General features: G+C 42.8%; 2 protein-coding genes across 3 annotated transcripts; both read left to right on the top strand.

Annotated features, from left to right (window-relative positions):
* The first annotated feature begins 543 nt into the window (after nucleotides 1–543).
* On the top strand, nucleotides 544–7,070 carry LOC135581915 (uncharacterized). 2 transcript variants are annotated; one of them, XM_065141397.1, is made up of 4 exons: nucleotides 544–782; nucleotides 5,856–6,502; nucleotides 6,570–6,653; nucleotides 6,733–7,070. In XM_065141397.1, the coding sequence occupies exons 1-4, from the start codon at nucleotides 745–747 to the stop codon at nucleotides 6,828–6,830; spliced, it is 867 nt and encodes a 288-aa protein (XP_064997469.1). In that variant the 5' UTR covers nucleotides 544–744; the 3' UTR covers nucleotides 6,831–7,070. The 2 variants fall into 2 exon arrangements, with proteins under 2 accessions (XP_064997469.1, XP_064997468.1); XM_065141396.1 differs by having other exon boundaries at nucleotides 643–782; nucleotides 5,787–6,502.
* A 9,452-nt stretch (nucleotides 7,071–16,522) lies between these two features.
* Nucleotides 16,523–18,196, top strand: LOC135632325 (WRKY transcription factor WRKY51-like). Its single transcript, XM_065140800.1, has 3 exons — nucleotides 16,523–17,198; nucleotides 17,297–17,422; nucleotides 17,510–18,196. The coding sequence occupies exons 1-3, from the start codon at nucleotides 16,624–16,626 to the stop codon at nucleotides 17,682–17,684; spliced, it is 876 nt and encodes a 291-aa protein (XP_064996872.1). The 5' UTR covers nucleotides 16,523–16,623; the 3' UTR covers nucleotides 17,685–18,196.
* Nucleotides 18,197–18,409: the final 213 nt, after the last annotated feature.

The following is an 18,409-nucleotide window of genomic DNA, read 5'->3' as shown; positions in this document are numbered from 1 at the left end:
TGGTCTTTTGGTTTTAATGCATATATAATATCCATTATTTATGACGTATACGTTTTAATTGAAGTACATTTTATACATGTGAACTAAAGAATCAGGGACGAGAGTTTATCTTGTTGTTGCATTTAAATAAAAAAGAATTTGTTTTATTATGGTCTCAATATTTTAATAATAAAATCAAGCTACTTTTTTGCTGAGATCAGTTTGATCTTTTGCTTTTTATGCATATATATATATATATATATATATATATATATATAATATCCGTTATTTATGTGTGATATAACCTATTGAGATTGTCGATAAGTGTCAGATTATATATATATGTATGTATATATACATATATGTATATACATATATGTGTATATACATATATATATATATATATATATATATATATATATAATATTAACATGTTATTATTTGATTTATCTTCTAGTGCATACGTGGCATAATCGGGTCCATACATGCCGCATCATCTCCACCCACATCCATGGTGGATTGGACGCTCGCATACATGACTCTTTGCACGAACCCGCAGATAGCTTTATCTCGAGCACATCTCCCCCCTCCTCGCTTCTCTCTCTCTCTCTCTCTCTCTCGCTCTCGCTCTCGTCCCTCCAATTCTCTCTCTCTTTCTCTCTCTCGCTCTCGTCCTCCAACACCGTTCGTTCTCCTTCTACTCGTCTTTCATATCTCCCTTCTTCCTCGTATTCGCGTTCGTGTTCGATTCTTCGGCAGCCCACGATGGCCCGCATTGCTGGTGGAGTTAACGGGCGATCCAGGTGGGTTGTTCTATTCCATCCTCATGCCCTGCTTTGTTTCGCTTCAAATTCCTTTCTTGATGCTTTCTCGCACGAATGAGAGAGCAATTCCGCGTCCATATGGTATCCCATTATGATCGAGCCCTGTGTGATCGATGTTTCCCTGCGATAGCTCAATTGGAAATTCTCCCCCTTTGGAACCTAAAAAAGAAATATTTACCGGTGGACGGTGATGATTCCTATTTGAAAGTTCGTTGCTCTCAGGAACATCCTCTTTAGTTTCCCGTTAATTGGTGGCCTCCTTTTGGGCTGAGTCAGGGGCGGTGACAATTTCATCTAGTGCAATGTCCGTAAAGACGTTTCGTGAGTTTGCTGTGAATCTTTCTTTGATCAATTACACATGGAATAAAATAGCTTCTGATTTGCACACTAGACGACAAAGACCCTATATTTACCCTTTGGGTCATGTTTTATTTCTGAAGATAGTGCTGCTGACTTAGGTTAGATGTGGTTTGTTTCTCATAACGACAGCTGAGCATAGTAGTTTTGAGTTCAATTTGTGTGCTAAATTTCAAATTTTTGGTTTTGCTTCTGCTTTATTAATTATAGAGCCTTGTCTTGTTAACCTCTCTACCATTGCTGTTGAACTGATTTATTTTTCTCATACATTTTTTTGGAGCTTTCTGGACAATGGAATCATTGCATCAATCATCAGTGGACAGTTTGTTCGTTGTAAATTTTTATGGCTGGTCTGCATAGGCTTGGTCATGATTGATTTACTGTTTTATCATTTATAGGAATATGGTATTTGTGTGCTAGTATGTAGATGGTGTTTCTAAAATACTGTACTGGCATGTGAGGTGGTGGTATCTTGCTTGGTCTGAGATGATTCAAGCTGGTTTGAGATTTGAGAGTCTTAAACAGTTAAATGACGAACGAGGCACTTGTGTCATTCTAGCATGTGAGACTTGATAGAATGCAGCTTGAAAAGTTAACTGACATCTATTCCCCTTGTCTAGAGATACAATCACTTTCTGAATGCATTTGGAGAAATATGAGCTTTGATCAAGAATAGTGAAGGGGTATGAGATCTAGAAGTTGAAGGGTGAAGGAAGATCTATGTCTCATCGGAGCATGCAAGAATCAATATAATAATGCTTGTAAAGTGAAACAGAGTGAATACAAATAAGGAGGAACTTAAGTGACATTGAACCTCTGTTGTTAGCTTTAAGAAATTACCATTGCTTTTGAAATGGAATTTGGAGACATGAACTTATTCTAGAAATACAAATGACTTTCTTTTTTAACTCTACAGCTAAGCGGCCTATGGAAAAGCAGAATATCTGACCATTCACTCTTGTAAATTGGTTTTCTTGCTACCTTTTCTGCATACTTGTTCAACCTATTGAATAATATATAAAATAAATTCCTTTTGATCTTAGAGCATGCATTTCTTGTCATCAAGAAATGTATTTCTTATATTTCTATTTTGCCTTTAAACCATAATCTTTTCTTAGAATTTTTTTTATAAAGTGTTGCATGTATTTTCTATATTGCTATTTTGTACCTTGTCCTTGTCATCAAAGTTGGTGGAATATGAATGCTTAGATATTTGATTTATACTTCTCTCCTCTGCATGACCAATATGTATTGAAATTTAGGTAATTCTAGAATCATGGATTTGATTTTTGCAATCAACCACATTATATTATTTGTTCCAGGATAGTTAATTTATCAGTTCTAAGAATAATCACTAGTAAACAAAATGTTGATAATTGAATGGTATAAGAAACTCTTGTGGCATGTTAGATTTGGATATTTTAGAGTAAGTTAACTTGACAGATTCGACACTAGTTGCTAGTTGGATAATGCTGGTTTATAAGATTAAGTGTTGGATATTTGAATGAAGTTAGGGGAGAAGTTATCACATTAAGATCATTTTATTATGTCAAACATATGCTCATGCCACTTTTTGTCTCAAACACGTATGCAACATGCACTATATCATTTACATCTTTTCAGAATATGCATCCAATAAGGTTATCAATCTTTTGAGAATGTCAAATCACAAATCATCCAGTATGTTTATCTTTGGCCATATCAGAGCCGGTTAGAACTTGGCTAATTGATTGATTTTAATTTGGATATCAAGTCTCATCTTCAAAAAAGTATACCTGGCACATGAGGCTCCCGCCAATTTGGGGAGGGTCAATGTACACGACCTTATCTTTATATCTAAAGAAACTGTTTTAAGAGTTGAAACCCGGTCTCTTAGGTCACAAATGAGCAAGTAACAAGTTCCATCAACTGTCAAGTAACAAATCCCATATACAGAGAGCAATTTTGACCCTTTCATTTGACAAAAATGGTATCCAGTTGAATCATATGGACAAGAGTGATAAGCATTAAGATAATATCAATTTGTTTCATGTTTTAAATGTTGACTCATATGTGATTTTTGGGGTGTCACTGGAGTGGCTCCAATCCTTGTCATGAACTCAAGATTCTACTGTGTTTCTTCTGCTCAATTTTTCTCCTAGTGCTACTTGTTTCTTTAGTGGCTTCTTACTAGCAAAATTTTACTTGTAGGACAAATGATTTAGGATGTGCAAATTCAAAATAAAAAATATTAAGTACATGTATTTACAACACTTCATGCATCATGTTTTGAATGTATACTACTGGTTGCCCAAGGGATATGACTGGTCACAACCGAAGTGCCACTGGTGCAACCCAGGCCTAACTTTGGTTTAGGTTGAGTTGCAACGGATTTGAGTTTCTGTCAAATGCCGTGATTATTTCATGTGTTTTCTTTTTTGCTGTTGAAAACAAAAGTACCAACTGTAGCTTCTTAGACTCTTTTTCCTGACTCAACCAAACTTTCAGCGGGTCTCATGTACATAAGTTATTCGCTTGACATACTTCCCTGTCTATTGTTAGTTATTGTCAAAACTCGTCATAGACAATACTGTTTCATGAACAATTGAAGTTGCAATATGAGACCTGTAGCTGTGAGATCAACCAACTGCCATGTGTGGCTTCAGTTGGTATCTGTCCATGAATGCAACTTGCTATCTGATGCTGTTCAGTTATGCTGTATTGGGAGGATACATGATGCTTAATTATATCTCTGTTTATAAAAGTTTGTCCCACTTATCTTGGCCCACAATGTGATAATGACAAAGAAAAAATGGTGTTCAATCAATTTAACAATGAACCTGCTTTCAGTCTTTATGTTTGCAAATACAATTGTAACTTTTGCATATGTGACAAAAGACCAATTTATGCCCATTCATCATTTGGGGCATGGCCATCTCCCTCAGATTTTACCTTGGTGGATGGGACTTCTAAGTTCTACCAGTCTTAGTTGATGCTGTAGAGTCCAAAATTTTTTTGATCCAATTCCTCTACATTGAACTTGGGTCTTAGTTTGAGGCTTATTTTGTACAATGAACTGGTTTGAACTTGGTTTGAGGCTTAGTTTGAGGCTTATCCAATTCCTCTACCAGACTTCTAAGGTGCCTTTGTTCTGGTTCCTTATATTATGGTGTGTCCTTCAGTTCAGACCACATGGATCTATGTATTGACAAACTAACTTGAATTGGTCATAAATTTTCATGAGCAACATTTTTAGTTATTTCAAGCAACAATTTAGTTCGATAGCCAAAAGCATGCATGTTGCTTCTAAACATGCTCCCTTAAATATCTGCAAGGCAGGAGAATACTATTTAGATTAAGACTAAAACATTACTCCATCATGAATTCTTTAATTTTTAGCTTCTTAGACCTAGAAATGGTTCCACCTTAGTAAGAAGATGATATATGTTCAACAATTTCTTTTCTTGTGGTTGCACCATATATGAGAGATTTTGACAAGCAGTTTGCCTAAATATTGATTTGTGGAGATACCAACTGTAATACTTGAGTATCAAACTGAGACAGCTAATCTTAAGAGACAAGGTTGGTGATTGAGTTTGACTTGGCTTTACATCATTTTCACACACTTGGCTCTTTACAATGCTTATTGATCATTCCCCTTATCAGGTTCTTCCTCTATACAGACATATGTAATATATATGCATATAGTTACATGTATAGCGCAAGTCTTGGCAACGTGATTAGGTTGCTCCCTTGCTACTTGAGTAATCATGATTGGAGTTACAGATAAAACCTATTTAGCTGTGGAGATAAGGGTTATTGTGCCTCCTTATATAACTGTATCAATATGTTTGCTTTTATATGTATAAATTTATTTTGTACAATATTAAAACTTTGTAGTAAAATCTCTTAAAGGTATTCACTGTTCTATTGCATTATAATGATTTACAAATTCATTGAAACCTGATGAGTATTGGTTGCCCTGCATTTTAAGATGTTCAGACCATGATTTACTATTTTTCATACTATAGCTCTGCACTTTATTTTTCCTGCATATAACTAATTCTTTTTTTTTTTTTTCCGAGTGGGACAGGGATGCCATATCTGTGGTTAAAATCTTAATATAACTTCCTTCTGTACCTCTCTATCCTATGTATGTCTTAATACGCTCATTCTTTAAAATAATACCAGAAGTCTTTGACAAAAGTTCGACAAACTTAGTGATTTTTTGTCAGTCTGACAATGGTTGTTTAATGCTGTTGCTAAGTTCCTAGTGAAGGCCATTGTTGGAAACAGAGGGACTAACATGAATGCTTAAAAGATTATTTGGTGGGTGAAAAATTAGCATTATTTTTTTGCTTCTGAAGCTTGACTTGGAAGAAATCCTCAGAAATTGGCAAACCCTTTTTAGGTATTTGTATTATAGACACATATAAAAAGTGATTCATAGGGATATCTAGTTATTGTGTGCATGTTGAACTTCTTGATGGCAAAAGCTATTTTCAGGGCCTCTCCTGTCTGCAGATTGAGTTGATGCTGTTTGTGGCCTTAACTTTGGCTACTGACTGCTGCTTACTCACTGCTGCATTATGAAATTAATTTCTCATTATTTACACATTTCATTTTTTTCTGCTTGCTACACTTCAGTTTATTTTGGGTGAGGAACTGTCTTCACCAATAGTTCAATAGAATGATAGATAAGTTCAGCAAACACAGATTGGTCAGCGGTAGGAGTGCGATGCCAGCGGGAGACAAGAAACAAACAGTCTCAGTGAAGAAAGTTGCTCTGAGAGAGTTGTCAAATGAATCCGGGAATATCATTAACTGGCAACCAGAAAATTTTATTCTGAAAGAAAAGGGACAAGACCCGGATTTGATTAAGGTATTTGTCCCTGATTCTGCAAGATTAGCTGGATCCAAAAGGAAGCAATCCGATGGTCCAGCAAATCCTTCCAGCTCTCAGATGCCAGGCAAAATTTGTTCACATGGAAATCTCGTCTATGTTCGTAGAAGGCTTGAAACAGAACAAGCCAAGACTGGCACTTCAGGCAATGCTAATAAAGATGAATCTTCTGAATCAAGGATGTCAGAAGGCGTTGTCACGGTGGAACCAAATCTGGTTCTGAATAAAATCCAGGAACCTAAACTTGCTACTTTTGGGGGACCGTCGGATCTTAATTCTTGTGAGAAGACCAACTCTGGGTTAGTAGTTTCAGAACCACATGACTCAAGTGTTATCAGTGAAACTCCTGTAATTGACGATTCACTTAAAGTGAATAATCAAGATCGGGGAGAAAGATTCCTTCAGTTGCAGATGTTCTTAAAGAACTGCAATCAATCCGGCCAAGAGGATTATATGCAAAGTAAGTCAACTTTTCGGTTGCTAGGTTATATATTGGTGATTTCTGATATCTTGTGTTGATAATTCAGTGCTCCAGTCCTTATCTGCTGCTGGTCGAAGTAAGCATGCTGTCGAGTTGGAGAAAAGAGCAATACACCTCTTGTTGGAGGAAGGTAATTTAGCCTTCTGTAGCCTGTGATCCATTTCTTTCTTTGAAATTACTTGTATCCATGGCTCCGCTTTCTTTGGCAGGTAAAGAATTACATCGCATGAAAGTTCTTAATGTTTTGGGCAAAGCCTCACAACAGGATCATGTGATGCGACCAGCTCATACGTCATCGTCTTTATAGTCACATTTTCAGAGATGAGAACAAGGTAAATAGTGTCAACTCAAAGAGTTAAACATGTAAGCGATGTGGATCTTTGATTTTGTAGTCTCGTGACAGTTATCTTTGTGTGGAGTTGAGAACTCTTGTTTGATCTGGAAAAGAGATGCTCCCATGTCATATAAAGAGCCTATGTAACTTTGATTTCAGTTTTTAGATGTGTATGAAACTAATAAGAGTAACATGGAATTTTGCTTGGAATAAGCAGCTGCTCTTCCTCTTGACTTGTGCGAATTGGATGAATTTGAGAACTACTTGGTATCCTGGTACTAAAGACGTGAGAGGATTTTTAAGTCGTGACTGTCGAGACATGGAACATTTATTTTACGAGATTTTAGATGAAGTGAAATGATCTTTGTTGAGATATTCGAATTGGTTAGTGTATTGTTATACAAATAATATGTCTCAGGCATCATATATATATATATATATATATATATATACATATATATATATATATATATATATACACACATATATATATATATATATATATATATATATATATATATGTATGATTGTGTGTTATTTGATATAATATTTTTTTAAACTTTTTAAAAGTGATATTTGTTCTTTTTATTTTTAACACTCAGAAAGTTGAAGTCGGTTCATCTGATCGATGGTCGTACTTTTAATCAAGAAATATCATAAAAATATATAAAATAACTCCATATCACAATCGGAATTTTAAACTATGGATCGGGATGAAGAAGATGAAGAGTTTTAAACTATAAGGATTCAAAGGGAGAGAGGGAAAGGAGTTTCGAAGGAACAGAAATGAATAGAATGCGAGGGAAAACACAGGAAGAGGGATGATTAAAGTGGGAGAGAGAGAGAGAGAGAGAGAGAGAGAGAGAGAGAGAGGTGTCGTGGGAAGAAGATGAAGAGTTGAATGATAGAGAGTGAGAGAGAGAATGAGACAAAAGTAGAGAAGCTATTGGATAAAAAAAAAAAGTGTGTTTTTTTTCTTCCCTTAATTCGAATTTAGAATTAATGTAATAATCTCAGCTGTATTACAAAACCCGACTAGTTTTATGTGATCCGATTGATCCATTCTGATGTTTTAACAAAATCTATCGAATGAGTGGATCAGATCGATCAATGCTTCGATTATCGATTTTTAGTCATCACTCGATTGATTGCCATCCTAATTTTATCAGGTTTTTCTATTCTTCCTTTCGTCTTGTGTTCTAACTTGAATTGCAACGTACTATCACGGACTTAACTGGTTTTGCCTAAGTCGTGCGGCACCCTTGCGTGTCCGTCCGTAAAGGTCAGCCTCTCCGAAGCCTCCCATTGTCCCTTAGGACCAACAAAAGAGAGAACGGGTTAGAGAAAACGCCTCAATCGGGATCCACAAGCAAACATATCCGAAAAACACTTCATAGACAATGCAAATTACAAACAGACTTTACAAGCTCTGAACAGTTGCACAATAAAGGGTAAAATGGTCCATTATAGATCGAAAATCTCTCGCACGTGTCCACATGACACAACCTTTATTTACAAGCCTAAAGAGGCCACCAACCCAACTAAAATGGGACTATTAAGCCTTCGGGCGTCCTTCTACATGCTGTACAAGGCATGAACAAACCAAATGACACGGATATACATAAGCATTACATCAAACATCATGTTTAGAAGTTTGTCCGTGACATTCTCCCCCACTTATTCCTTCGACGTCCTCGCCGAAGCCTTTGTCGACACTGCAACTCCTCGCCTTTGTTGAGTCTTCAATCTTCTGCTCCAGCTGCACTGCGTCTCTTGGCTCCCAACTGCTCTCCGCTACTGTTTTTGTGTAGTCGAACCTTTGATCCGCTATGCTGCTTCAACTCACCAATGACTCTGACTTTGGTGTGGGGTTGGCTGAGTTGTGTTGATCCTTGTTGATTCCTGCGGATCCTCCAAATGAAGGAAAAGACCAGCCTTACTACGCTAGTCTCTCAAATTCCTCATGCTGCTTGAACTGGGTGGATGCTTGTTGGAGCTTTAACGAGCATCGTCTCGCAAACTTCTGAAGTTTTGGGTCCTTCCTCCACAAAATTTGCTCATTGACTCTTCTTTCACTTAGTTGTCACATCCAAGTAGGTTCGCATCACTTCTGCTTTCGATTGGCATTTCGTTGGGAAATGAAGCGAACAATCTACTCTCAGTAGCACTGATCACCGTTGGTGAGGATTTAACAACTATTATCTTCCATTATCTTCGAAGGGTCTTTGAACTTGTGCAGAGCTCCTCTGTTGGATAGATAAGAGAATTGTGATACTCGGTTTCGCCTATTCTCTTAAGAGTTGAGAAGGCAAAGGTTACTTGACTTCGCCCGCCTCCTCGAGGTTGTACTCCATGCATCGAGCTGATTACTGGCCTTCGCCTGCTCTTTGCTCACACTTCTAAAGTACTTGAAGTGTTTGCACTCCTTGCGTTGAGTTAGTTACTATGATTCACCTTCTCAATGTCATCGAACTTCTTGAATGCAGGGAGTTTTCACCCCAACTTGGAGTAATTCTCTCATAGGTTTGGTCGCCTCTGGGATTGCATCGTCTTCTCCATCAACCCTACCGCCTACTCCACTGAGTAGCAAAGGTACAGCACCGTATACTGCCTGCTTCGTTCCTTGGTTATGCACTCTTGCATGACCCGAAGTCCTTCACATTCGGCTATCTTGATGAGAAGCTCATTGACATCGGTCTTACGAAGTTCCTCGGCCTCTGCCCTTCAGCCTTGTCTCGGTACTTAGAGATTGCATCTGCATGCTCCACCTCCTCGGCCCCTTTCACGACCAAGTGCTCTCCCTCAATTAGAGCAAGGGATCAATGACTTTCACGGAAGTCCCGCCTCTGCGGTACCATAGTGCTATCATGCCCATGGCCCTACTATCCGTCGCCTCGCATCTGTATCCCTTTTCTTCACGATCAGTAGATATGTCTCCGTGGCACTCCTCTGAGTCCACCTACATTCTAACTAATGCTTGATTTTGGGTAGCTAAGTTCCTCTAAACTCGTCGTCGCTTCCTCGCCCCTACTTCAACACCTTTGTATTCTCCAAGTAGTCCGTTTGGTCGATGGAAAGACATACTGCAACTCTCATGCATGGCCTTTGCCATCACGTTGTAGGGTTTGCACTGATTCTGTTCTCCCTAGCTTCCTTGGTAGCAACGTTCGCTTACTCGACCTTGTCCTCTGACTTGCCGGGCTCCCTTAAGCGAATATAAGCTCTAGAGCAGTCCAACTCTCCAGCTGCTTCGATCAAGTCCCTCCCATGGAACTCACTGGTACTTGCATTCGAACTTTTCCCTTAGTGGAACACAGCCCCCATATGCTGATGACCAAGGCTTTCATCCGATGCAAAATTCAATGCACGCACGGAAGACCCGCCTCTACGGTACCATGGCCTTCACTCCTTGAATCCATAGCCTTTCTTGTCGTCGTGTTGTTCACCGAAGTGGAGCTTCCAGTAGCTCCTGATCATACCTCCATATGATATAGTCCCTCACGAGACTATGTCGTGTGTATCGCATTGCCACAAACTGTTCCACCACGATCCGCTGCACCATGTCGCCTCCTGGTGACATCTCTATTACATTCTGATCCTTGTGGGATGAACTCGAATTGTGAACCCTTCATGTGTGGCCTCTGCCAATACATCGCAGGGTCTCTTCCACCTTCGATTTTATTCGCTCCTTTGGCAATCGACCTTCATCCACCCACTCTTGGGTCACACCTAGATGAAGCACTGCTCTAGGACAGTCCGTCGCCTAGTAGCTCCCGAAGTCCATCGACTTCACTGTAATTTGTGCACCATTGTCTGGATCCTGGGCCTCTGCCCCTACCAGCACAATCTCCGCTGTGCACCACTTCCTTCATGGCAACTTGAATGGCAACACTATGGCATATTCTTCAAGAGTACCCACCTCTGTGTCCTCTTGCCCTGTGCTAAGGCCTTCTGAACCCAACTTCGCCTCCGCAAATTGAGTCGCCTTAGTTCCTCCATCAAATGCTCCTCCGAGATAAGGTGCATGTGCCCAGAAGCTCCTTTCGTCTTTGGCACCATGCAAGATGAGTCCACTCCGTTAGAATGAAGGACCTATGGAACAACATGATTCTACTCTTGCCTTTGCAAGAGTTCATGTCCTTGACCTCTGTCTAAGGAAAGCAATGTGCCTCTGCTCTATGTTCCAACTTCTATGCTGGCTCCCTTCATGCAGCTTGGGTACTTCGCCGAGTTACACCCAAGTTGCTCTGCTCCTCGTTTTTGCATTGAGTCGATGGTAGCCCTCATTCCCACCATTCCACGGGTCAGCCCTCCCTTGAGTCCGATCTCCATATCGACTCCAAGTGTGCCTTCATTTGTGTTGCTTTGGGTCGCTCCCCCACTTGATCTCGCAATGCATCCACCAATGCATTCTCTCGGGCGAGATCATGCAACAACTTCTCGCTGCTTGCTCAGTCCATTGAGCTTCGTGGAGTTGTTGTTTGTTGAGGTACTCCTTCTCAACTTGTGAGGTTCGTCCCACATATTCCTCCCTCTAGAGAGCCGGGACTTATCCCTCCTGGATAACTATCCCGTTGGAGCAACATCTCTCTTCGTTTCGAAGACCACCATCCCCTTGGACTACTCCGATCTGCTGAACAAACTATGCATTGTTCTGCCTCCTGCAAACACACTTGCTAGATTGCGACTCCACGTCAATACAGCCCCTGTTGCACCCCTCAAGGCCTAGCAATATGCTGAACTTGTTGCACACTTCAGCCTCCTACGGACGTATCCTTCACATGCTGAAGAGAAAGTTTCAATGCTCCATGGCGCCGAGTTTCGGTTGCCTTGGGATGGCCGCGAACATTCCATCGTCCGCATACAAGCCCATGCATGAGTTAGCAATTCCCCTCACCTCTATGAGCTTTGCACAACTCTTTCGATCGCTTAACAACTCAGTCCACCTTGCATGGCCTCATCCTTTACCAAGCGCCTCGCTTGTCTTGAGCACCATCAAGTATTGTTGTCAACGTTGAGTCGTAGCTCAAACTTAGCCATCCCAACCTTTGTGCACTCTGCATTCTTCCAAGCGTGCCTGTTCTCGTGGTGCCTCTTACGCGAAGGGTTGGCCATTCCTCTGAATGCCAATGTCAGATGCCTGCTCCTCCGAGCGACTCCTTTTCCCTACATCTTCATGCTTGTTTTCCCTCAAACGGTCGTGCGTGTGTTGACTACCCTCAACGCAGCCCCGCTAGGTCCCCCACATTTTCATGCTAAGTGTTTCTATGAGTGCTTGTCCCGCTCTGATACCATCTGTCACGGACTTAGCTGGTTTTGCCTAAGTCGTGCGGCACCCTTGCCCCTTGCGTGTCCGTCCGCAAAGGTCAGCCTCCCCGAAGCCTCCCATTATCCCTTAGGACCAACAAAAGAGAGAACGGGTTAGAGAGAACGCCTCAATCGAGATCCACAAGCAAACATCTCCGAAAAACACTTCATAGACAATACAAATTATAAACAGACTTTACAAGCTCTAAACAGTTGCACAACAAAGGGTCAAATGGTTCATTACAGACCGAAAATCTCTCGCACTTGTCCACATGACACAACCTTTATTTACAAGCCTAAAGAGGCCGCTAACCCAACTAAAATAGGACTATTAAGCTTTCGGCCGTCCCTCTACATGCTGCACAAGACATGAACAAACCAAAAGATACGTACATACATAAGCATTACATCATGATGTTCAGAAGTTTGTCGAAAATTGGTGAAGATTGAGTGACATGTTATTCTTCGTATGATTTGAATCAAGAGATGAAAAGCGTCTTTCACGGTTCGGCATGGCTTTTGCGTCTCCTGCGACCCGTACCTTCTCGGGATTCAGGTCGTGACCCGAATCGGGGCCTGCAGCGTGTTCCGACCGACCAACGCCACGTGTTCGACGCGCTCGTTCGGTTTGACGGTCCCGCCGCCAACCGTCACACTTCAAACGGCGGATGTAACCGCCGACGGGAACACGACGCTTCGCCGAGCGACGCCACCGTACTCCATTTTCTACTTAACCCACCTACTTCTCCTCCTCTCCTTCAGCAGCAACACCGAGAACCCGATGCCCCAATGACTGTCACGGCCAACCCAGAGCTCCCCGTCCACTCCGGTGGCCTCGCGGCTGCCGGCGGAAGCGCAGGCGACGACGACGGCGACGACCCGTCAGGACACAAGCGCCTCAAACGCAACAACAACATCGACGCGAACCCCGTCTTCCCCGAAGACGATGACGACGAGGAGACTGGCGACGAGGAGGCCGGAAAGATACCTCCTGCGCCGCTTCGTCGTCCTCCCCGCCGGCCCGAGGCTGCCGGGCCGCGGCAGTGCGACATCTGCAATAAGATCTTCAGTTCGATCAATGCGCTGCACGGGCACATGCGCAGCCACCCCTTCCGGAAGTTGCACGGCTCGGCGACGCCGTCGTCTGGGAAGCTGGATGCCGAGCAGGAGGTGGCGGACTCTTTGCTTCTGTTGTCTGGGCAGGGAGGAGCGACGCGGAAGAGAAGGTTCATCTGCAGCAGGTGCAACAGAGAGTTCGCCACCCGGCAGGCTCTCGGCGGCCACCGCGCGAGCCACAAGAGCCAGAAAGGCTGCTTTGAGAAGGCCAGAGAACTAAGAGAGTACGGCCCCAGAAGCGGGAGGAGAAGAAGGAAGAGAGGAATCAACAACGAGGGGCCGTCTGGGACCAAAAACACAGAAGCAGCAGCGGTGACATTTCCAGTGACAGCACCACCGGCAGCGCCTCGCGCAGCAACAAGAGCAGTCGAAAGGACGACGACGACGACGACGACGACGGTGAGGAGGGGTAGGAAGAGGAAGCTGGACCTGAACCTACTGCCGGCGTCTTCGGACGACACCAGCGGAGGCAATGGCAATGGCAATGGCAACGGCAACGGCAACGGGAGTCCGACATCCGGTGCCAAATGTTGATGAAACTGAGACAGATGCCAACTGATGAGAGTATGCCGTGACATCGTTCATCCAACATTGCAATAAGCATAACTTTTCTGCTGACATTTATCACTACTTTTCTTCCAGCGTGAGATGTTTTTGTGGTGTTTCTGCTCAACATTATTATTGTGTTAAAACTCGTACTCTGTTTCTTGATTCACTAACATTCTTCAGGACGTTTATATATATGTGTGTGGTTGTTGAAATGATCGTTTGTGCTCTTCTCCATGCTAAAGTTTGCAGGCTTACGTACGTGGTAACACGGTGCGATGCATGCATGGCTGCTGCAGTTTACATGCACGTAACCGACGTCCAAGAATGTTCCTCTCTGCATGATGCGGTCGGATGGAGTATGGCATGACGGGGACGACGTGCTTGATTTCATGAATATTGGAGGGATTCAATTTTTGATACGTAGATGCAACTAATTTGTTGATTCGGTGAATATGTTAGGTGAGTCCGTGAGATCAATCAACCGGATTTGTCGAGGAGAATATTTATGAGTAGGAGCTTCTGAGGTATGTATGATTCAGATTTGACTTTTTCTTTCTCTTCTTACATTTTTGGGTATACCTCAGACGCTTGTTTCGTAGAGTTTATGCGAGGGATCCGCTTGGAGTACTCTCCTCGAAGGACTATCCAGAGAAGCTTGACAACGCTTGAAGGAAGGCGGCCCAATGCGGTAGCATCAGCAAGGAGTAGCCAAATAGGACTTGGATTTGGATTTGGATGATGAACGACAATGATCCGACCAGAGTTTTTATTTGGACTTGTGATTTGTATTTTGAATAGATTATATTGTAAACTAAATATACAATGGTAGATTCGAAATAATGTTACTACTGCATGAATAAGAATTATAATTCAGTAGTTCTAACAAGTGCCGGCAGTTTCATGCACTCTCGAATTCCCTTGTCTTTGAGGATTGGTTAATTGATCTTACTTTTTCGAAGAATAAGAAGGAAATAGAGGAAATGTCTCGAACCACCGGTAGCGGACAGCCAATGGCAATTCATTCGCGTTCGGATAAATCCAAAGTCAAATATTGCATTGTATCTATTATAGTACTTTGTAATTTGGCATTTATTTTTGGATCTATTAGCGTTTGATGATGTAAGATGGATCAACATTGTCACGCTGGACTATATATAGAAGAAGAATAAGATGATCTATATTACGTTTAATGCATAAAATATGGATTCTTAGCTCTGCTGGGATTTCATGCCAGAGAAAAAGAATCCAGTAATGATATATATTTGAGATCTTAAAAGCTTTGGTGGTTAGCTTTTTGGTGTTTGTAGACCGTCAAAGGTTAGCATTTTCGAGTTGATCGGTGATGCTCGATGGTGCAAATCCTGATGTGGTGACATCATCTATATATATATATATATATATATTAGATCTTAACACACACAAGGTGACATCATCTCTTTTGATAGATACTTTACGTATGGAGAAAATAATATCTTCACTATATGAAGAAAATAAATACAAAGAATGTCTCTTCTCTCTCTTGAGTTAAACTTAAGTTAGAAATCCTGTGCACACTCTCACATAAGTCAAAAAGAAATTTTTATTTACTTTCTAATATATATTCTTAATTAAAATTTTAATCTTAATATTGCATGTGGTTAGAATCTAACTTAGGTCTCCTACACTCCTTACCAACCCCAACCTAACACATTGAATAATAATAAATTCATCATAGTTATCATATTCTTCCATAAATGATTCAAATCATTTTTAAAAGGAGAGAATAAATATATCTCCATCAATTCTTAACCATGTCGACAACAGCGTCTGCCAGCTAGTTTAATGCCTCAACCACAACCCAATCGGCTCTCCACTAACTTCTGTCGGCGAGTTGACGAGAACGCCATCGGCAGGGCGGCAGAAGTCAAAAAGGAAGAAAGAAAGTTGCAGCCAGCTGACCTCGCTTTGAAGCCAAGTTTTTTGCAAGAGAAAGCAAAGAAAAGCAGACGAGGAGGAGTTTGCCTTGGAGCCACGCTTCCTGGGGTCGCGTGGGTCAACTCCACCCCGGGAAGCAAAGCATCATCAAGTTATCCCCATCAAGCATGTCAACCAATCGGACGGCCCGCGGCTCTCTCGTTGACTTTTTCTCCTTCCTCACCTCATTTATTATTATTATTAGAAGTCTCGAATCCCTCCATCTCCGGCCTCCTGCTTTAGAAGCACATTTTTCTTTATTTGAATTATGTATATTTCTAACTTAAGTCTACACCTACACTGTAACGACATCGAGAACGAAATATGTCTCATCTGATATATATATATATATATATGTCCGAAAGTTCATCCATATGTATCTGATCATCTTATCTTTAGGATTAGTTTGACATTCTCATCTGATGGTTTTTTGAATATATATTATTATTATATCAAAATGTTTACGAAGGTGGATAACACTTGGTAGGTTCCCTGTCCAAAAGTCAACGGTGACTTGGAAGGCAGAGCACCCCGTTTGCTTTGCTGACGCGCCACACCACCCGTTCTCATCCGAAAGTCCACGCGACGAGTCGAAGAAACAAACCGGGATCTAAAGGCCTCTTTTGACTTTAATTCTCGTGCTTTATTAATTTATTTTTTATTTTTCTTTTTCATGTTCTCTCCGTCTCGGCCTCGCTCGCTCATTATAAACATGTGCTCCTACTGATCTCTCCTCTCTCCTCTCTCCGCTCTCCTCTCGCCTCTCTCCTCTCCGTGGTAATATTATTATGAGGTCACTTTGGATCTGATCTCGGGGTGGCGTTCTTGATCGCGTCGTACGATGATGGCCGTCGATCTGGTGGGCCATGGAAAGATGGACGACCTGGTGGCGCTCCAGGAGGCGACCGCCGCCGGGGTCCGCAGCTTGGAGCACCTCGTCTTCCGGCTCTCCCACCTCCCGTCGTCGCCGTCAGATTGCAGCGAAATCGCTGATACGACGATCTCCAAGTTCAAGCAGGTGATCTCCGTCCTCGACCGCACCGGGCACGCTCGCTTCCGCCGCGGACCGGCTCCCGCCACCGACGGAAGGCTGAGTCTACTCCCGGAACCGCCGAAGCCGCGTCCGCTGACGGCGCCGAGGGCCATAACCCTGGACTTTACCAGGCAGGGGGGCGACCTCCCTGGGACGTCCCTGAAGCTCGGTTTCGGCGCCTCGGCCACGACGTCGTCCGCGAACTCCTCCTTCCTCTCCTCGCTCACCGGCGACGGCAGCGTCACCAACGGCAGGGTGGGGCCCTCCGTCGGGAAGCCCCCCCTCTCGTCGTCGTTCCACAAGAAGAGATGCCCCGGCTCCGGCGTTGCCGCGAGAAAGAACGCAGGCGCCGACGGCCTCTGCCACTGCTCCTCCAAGAAGAAGTAAGCCCCCGTCCCTTCGTCGTCCAGCTCAATTTAGCTATCCTCCGTCGTGATATCTAACCTGCGCCATCCGTCGTCGTCGTTTCTCGTTCGTGCAGGAGATCGCGGGCGAAGAGGACGATACGTTTGGCGGCGATAAGCTCGAGGGACGCCGACATACCGCCGGATGAGCACTCGTGGCGGAAGTACGGCCAGAAGCCAATCAAGGGCTCCCCTCACCCCAGGTAACTACTTCGCTCCGCCCTCCACCACCGTCCGGTGCGTCAACCCTGGCGACGTGGCCTGATCTGACCCGTCTCGCTCTTGCGCAGGGGCTACTACAAGTGCAGCAGCGTGCGGGGGTGCCCGGCGAGGAAGCACGTGGAGCGGGCAGCCGACGACCCCTCGGTGCTCATCGTGACCTACGAGGGGGAGCACCGGCACAACCCCAACCCCGCGCCGCCCGCGTCCACGGAGGCCATCATCGTCGGCCGCCCACGTGCTTGATTCCTTTCTTTCCTTGGTGTCAGCGTTAGCCTGTAAAAAACGATTCACGAGGAAGGAAGATTACGAGAGGAGAAGAGAAGAGAAGAGAAAGAATTCGAGAAACTTGAATTTGGACTTGTGTGGTGGGGTGGAAAACATGTTGTCGTTTTGGAGCTGTGAATTAACGAGCTGGGTTTGATGCAGAAGACTTCAACGTTGCGTCGAAAGACATGGTTGGGTGGAGCTTCCTTGGATCTGTAACGTGAAATGGCTCGAGTGGTCCTTGTTCGTCGGCGGCTCCCACTCTCGACTCCTTTTTGTCTGGTTGACCTCCATCACCTTGCACTCGAGGAGGATGAATTTGTTAATACATTCTGATAATTTTTGGGGATTGAAATTACGACTCCTTGTTTAATGTATAAAAATATAAGGAACTCCAAGCTTAGATCAACAATCTTGTACGTCTTCCACTGTTGTTCCAATAATTGCTAGATATTTTTATTTTATAAAAAAACATGATGGGTCCTGAAATGTATCTCTCATTACTCACCCTAAAAATAAAGGTGGATGGATTAGGGATTCTTCTCGGTTTGCACTTATATATATATATATATATATATATATATATAAGTTAAAAGAATGAAAATAATATTTTAACGTGTTAAAGATTGTAACGACTAAATATGATAATGTGTCTTAGCACAATAAGAATAGCGGAAGTCAGGGACTTTTCATTAGGCAATGAA

The sequence above is a fragment of the Musa acuminata genome, chromosome BXJ3-3 (genome assembly GCF_036884655.1).
Source record: "Musa acuminata AAA Group cultivar baxijiao chromosome BXJ3-3, Cavendish_Baxijiao_AAA, whole genome shotgun sequence".
NCBI lineage: Eukaryota > Viridiplantae > Streptophyta > Magnoliopsida > Zingiberales > Musaceae > Musa > Musa acuminata.
The sequence above is the reverse complement of the archived record's forward strand: the minus strand, read 5'-3'. Positions and strand labels throughout refer to the sequence as shown.

Coding starts and splice junctions, on each gene's coding strand:
- LOC135581915 (XM_065141397.1), top strand. CDS start 745: ATGGCCCGCATTGCTGGTGGAGTTAACGGGCGATCCAG. Junction 783..5,855: donor GGAGTTAACGGGCGATCCAG/GTGGGTTGTTCT, acceptor CAGCAAACACAG/ATTGGTCAGCGGTAGGAGTG. Junction 6,654..6,732: donor ACACCTCTTGTTGGAGGAAG/GTAATTTAGCCT, acceptor TTTCTTTGGCAG/GTAAAGAATTACATCGCATG.
- LOC135632325 (XM_065140800.1), top strand. CDS start 16,624: ATGATGGCCGTCGATCTGGTGGGCCATGGAAAGATGGACGACCTGGTG. Junction 17,199..17,296: donor CACTGCTCCTCCAAGAAGAA/GTAAGCCCCCGT, acceptor TCGTTCGTGCAG/GAGATCGCGGGCGAAGAGGA. Junction 17,423..17,509: donor AAGGGCTCCCCTCACCCCAG/GTAACTACTTCG, acceptor GCTCTTGCGCAG/GGGCTACTACAAGTGCAGCA.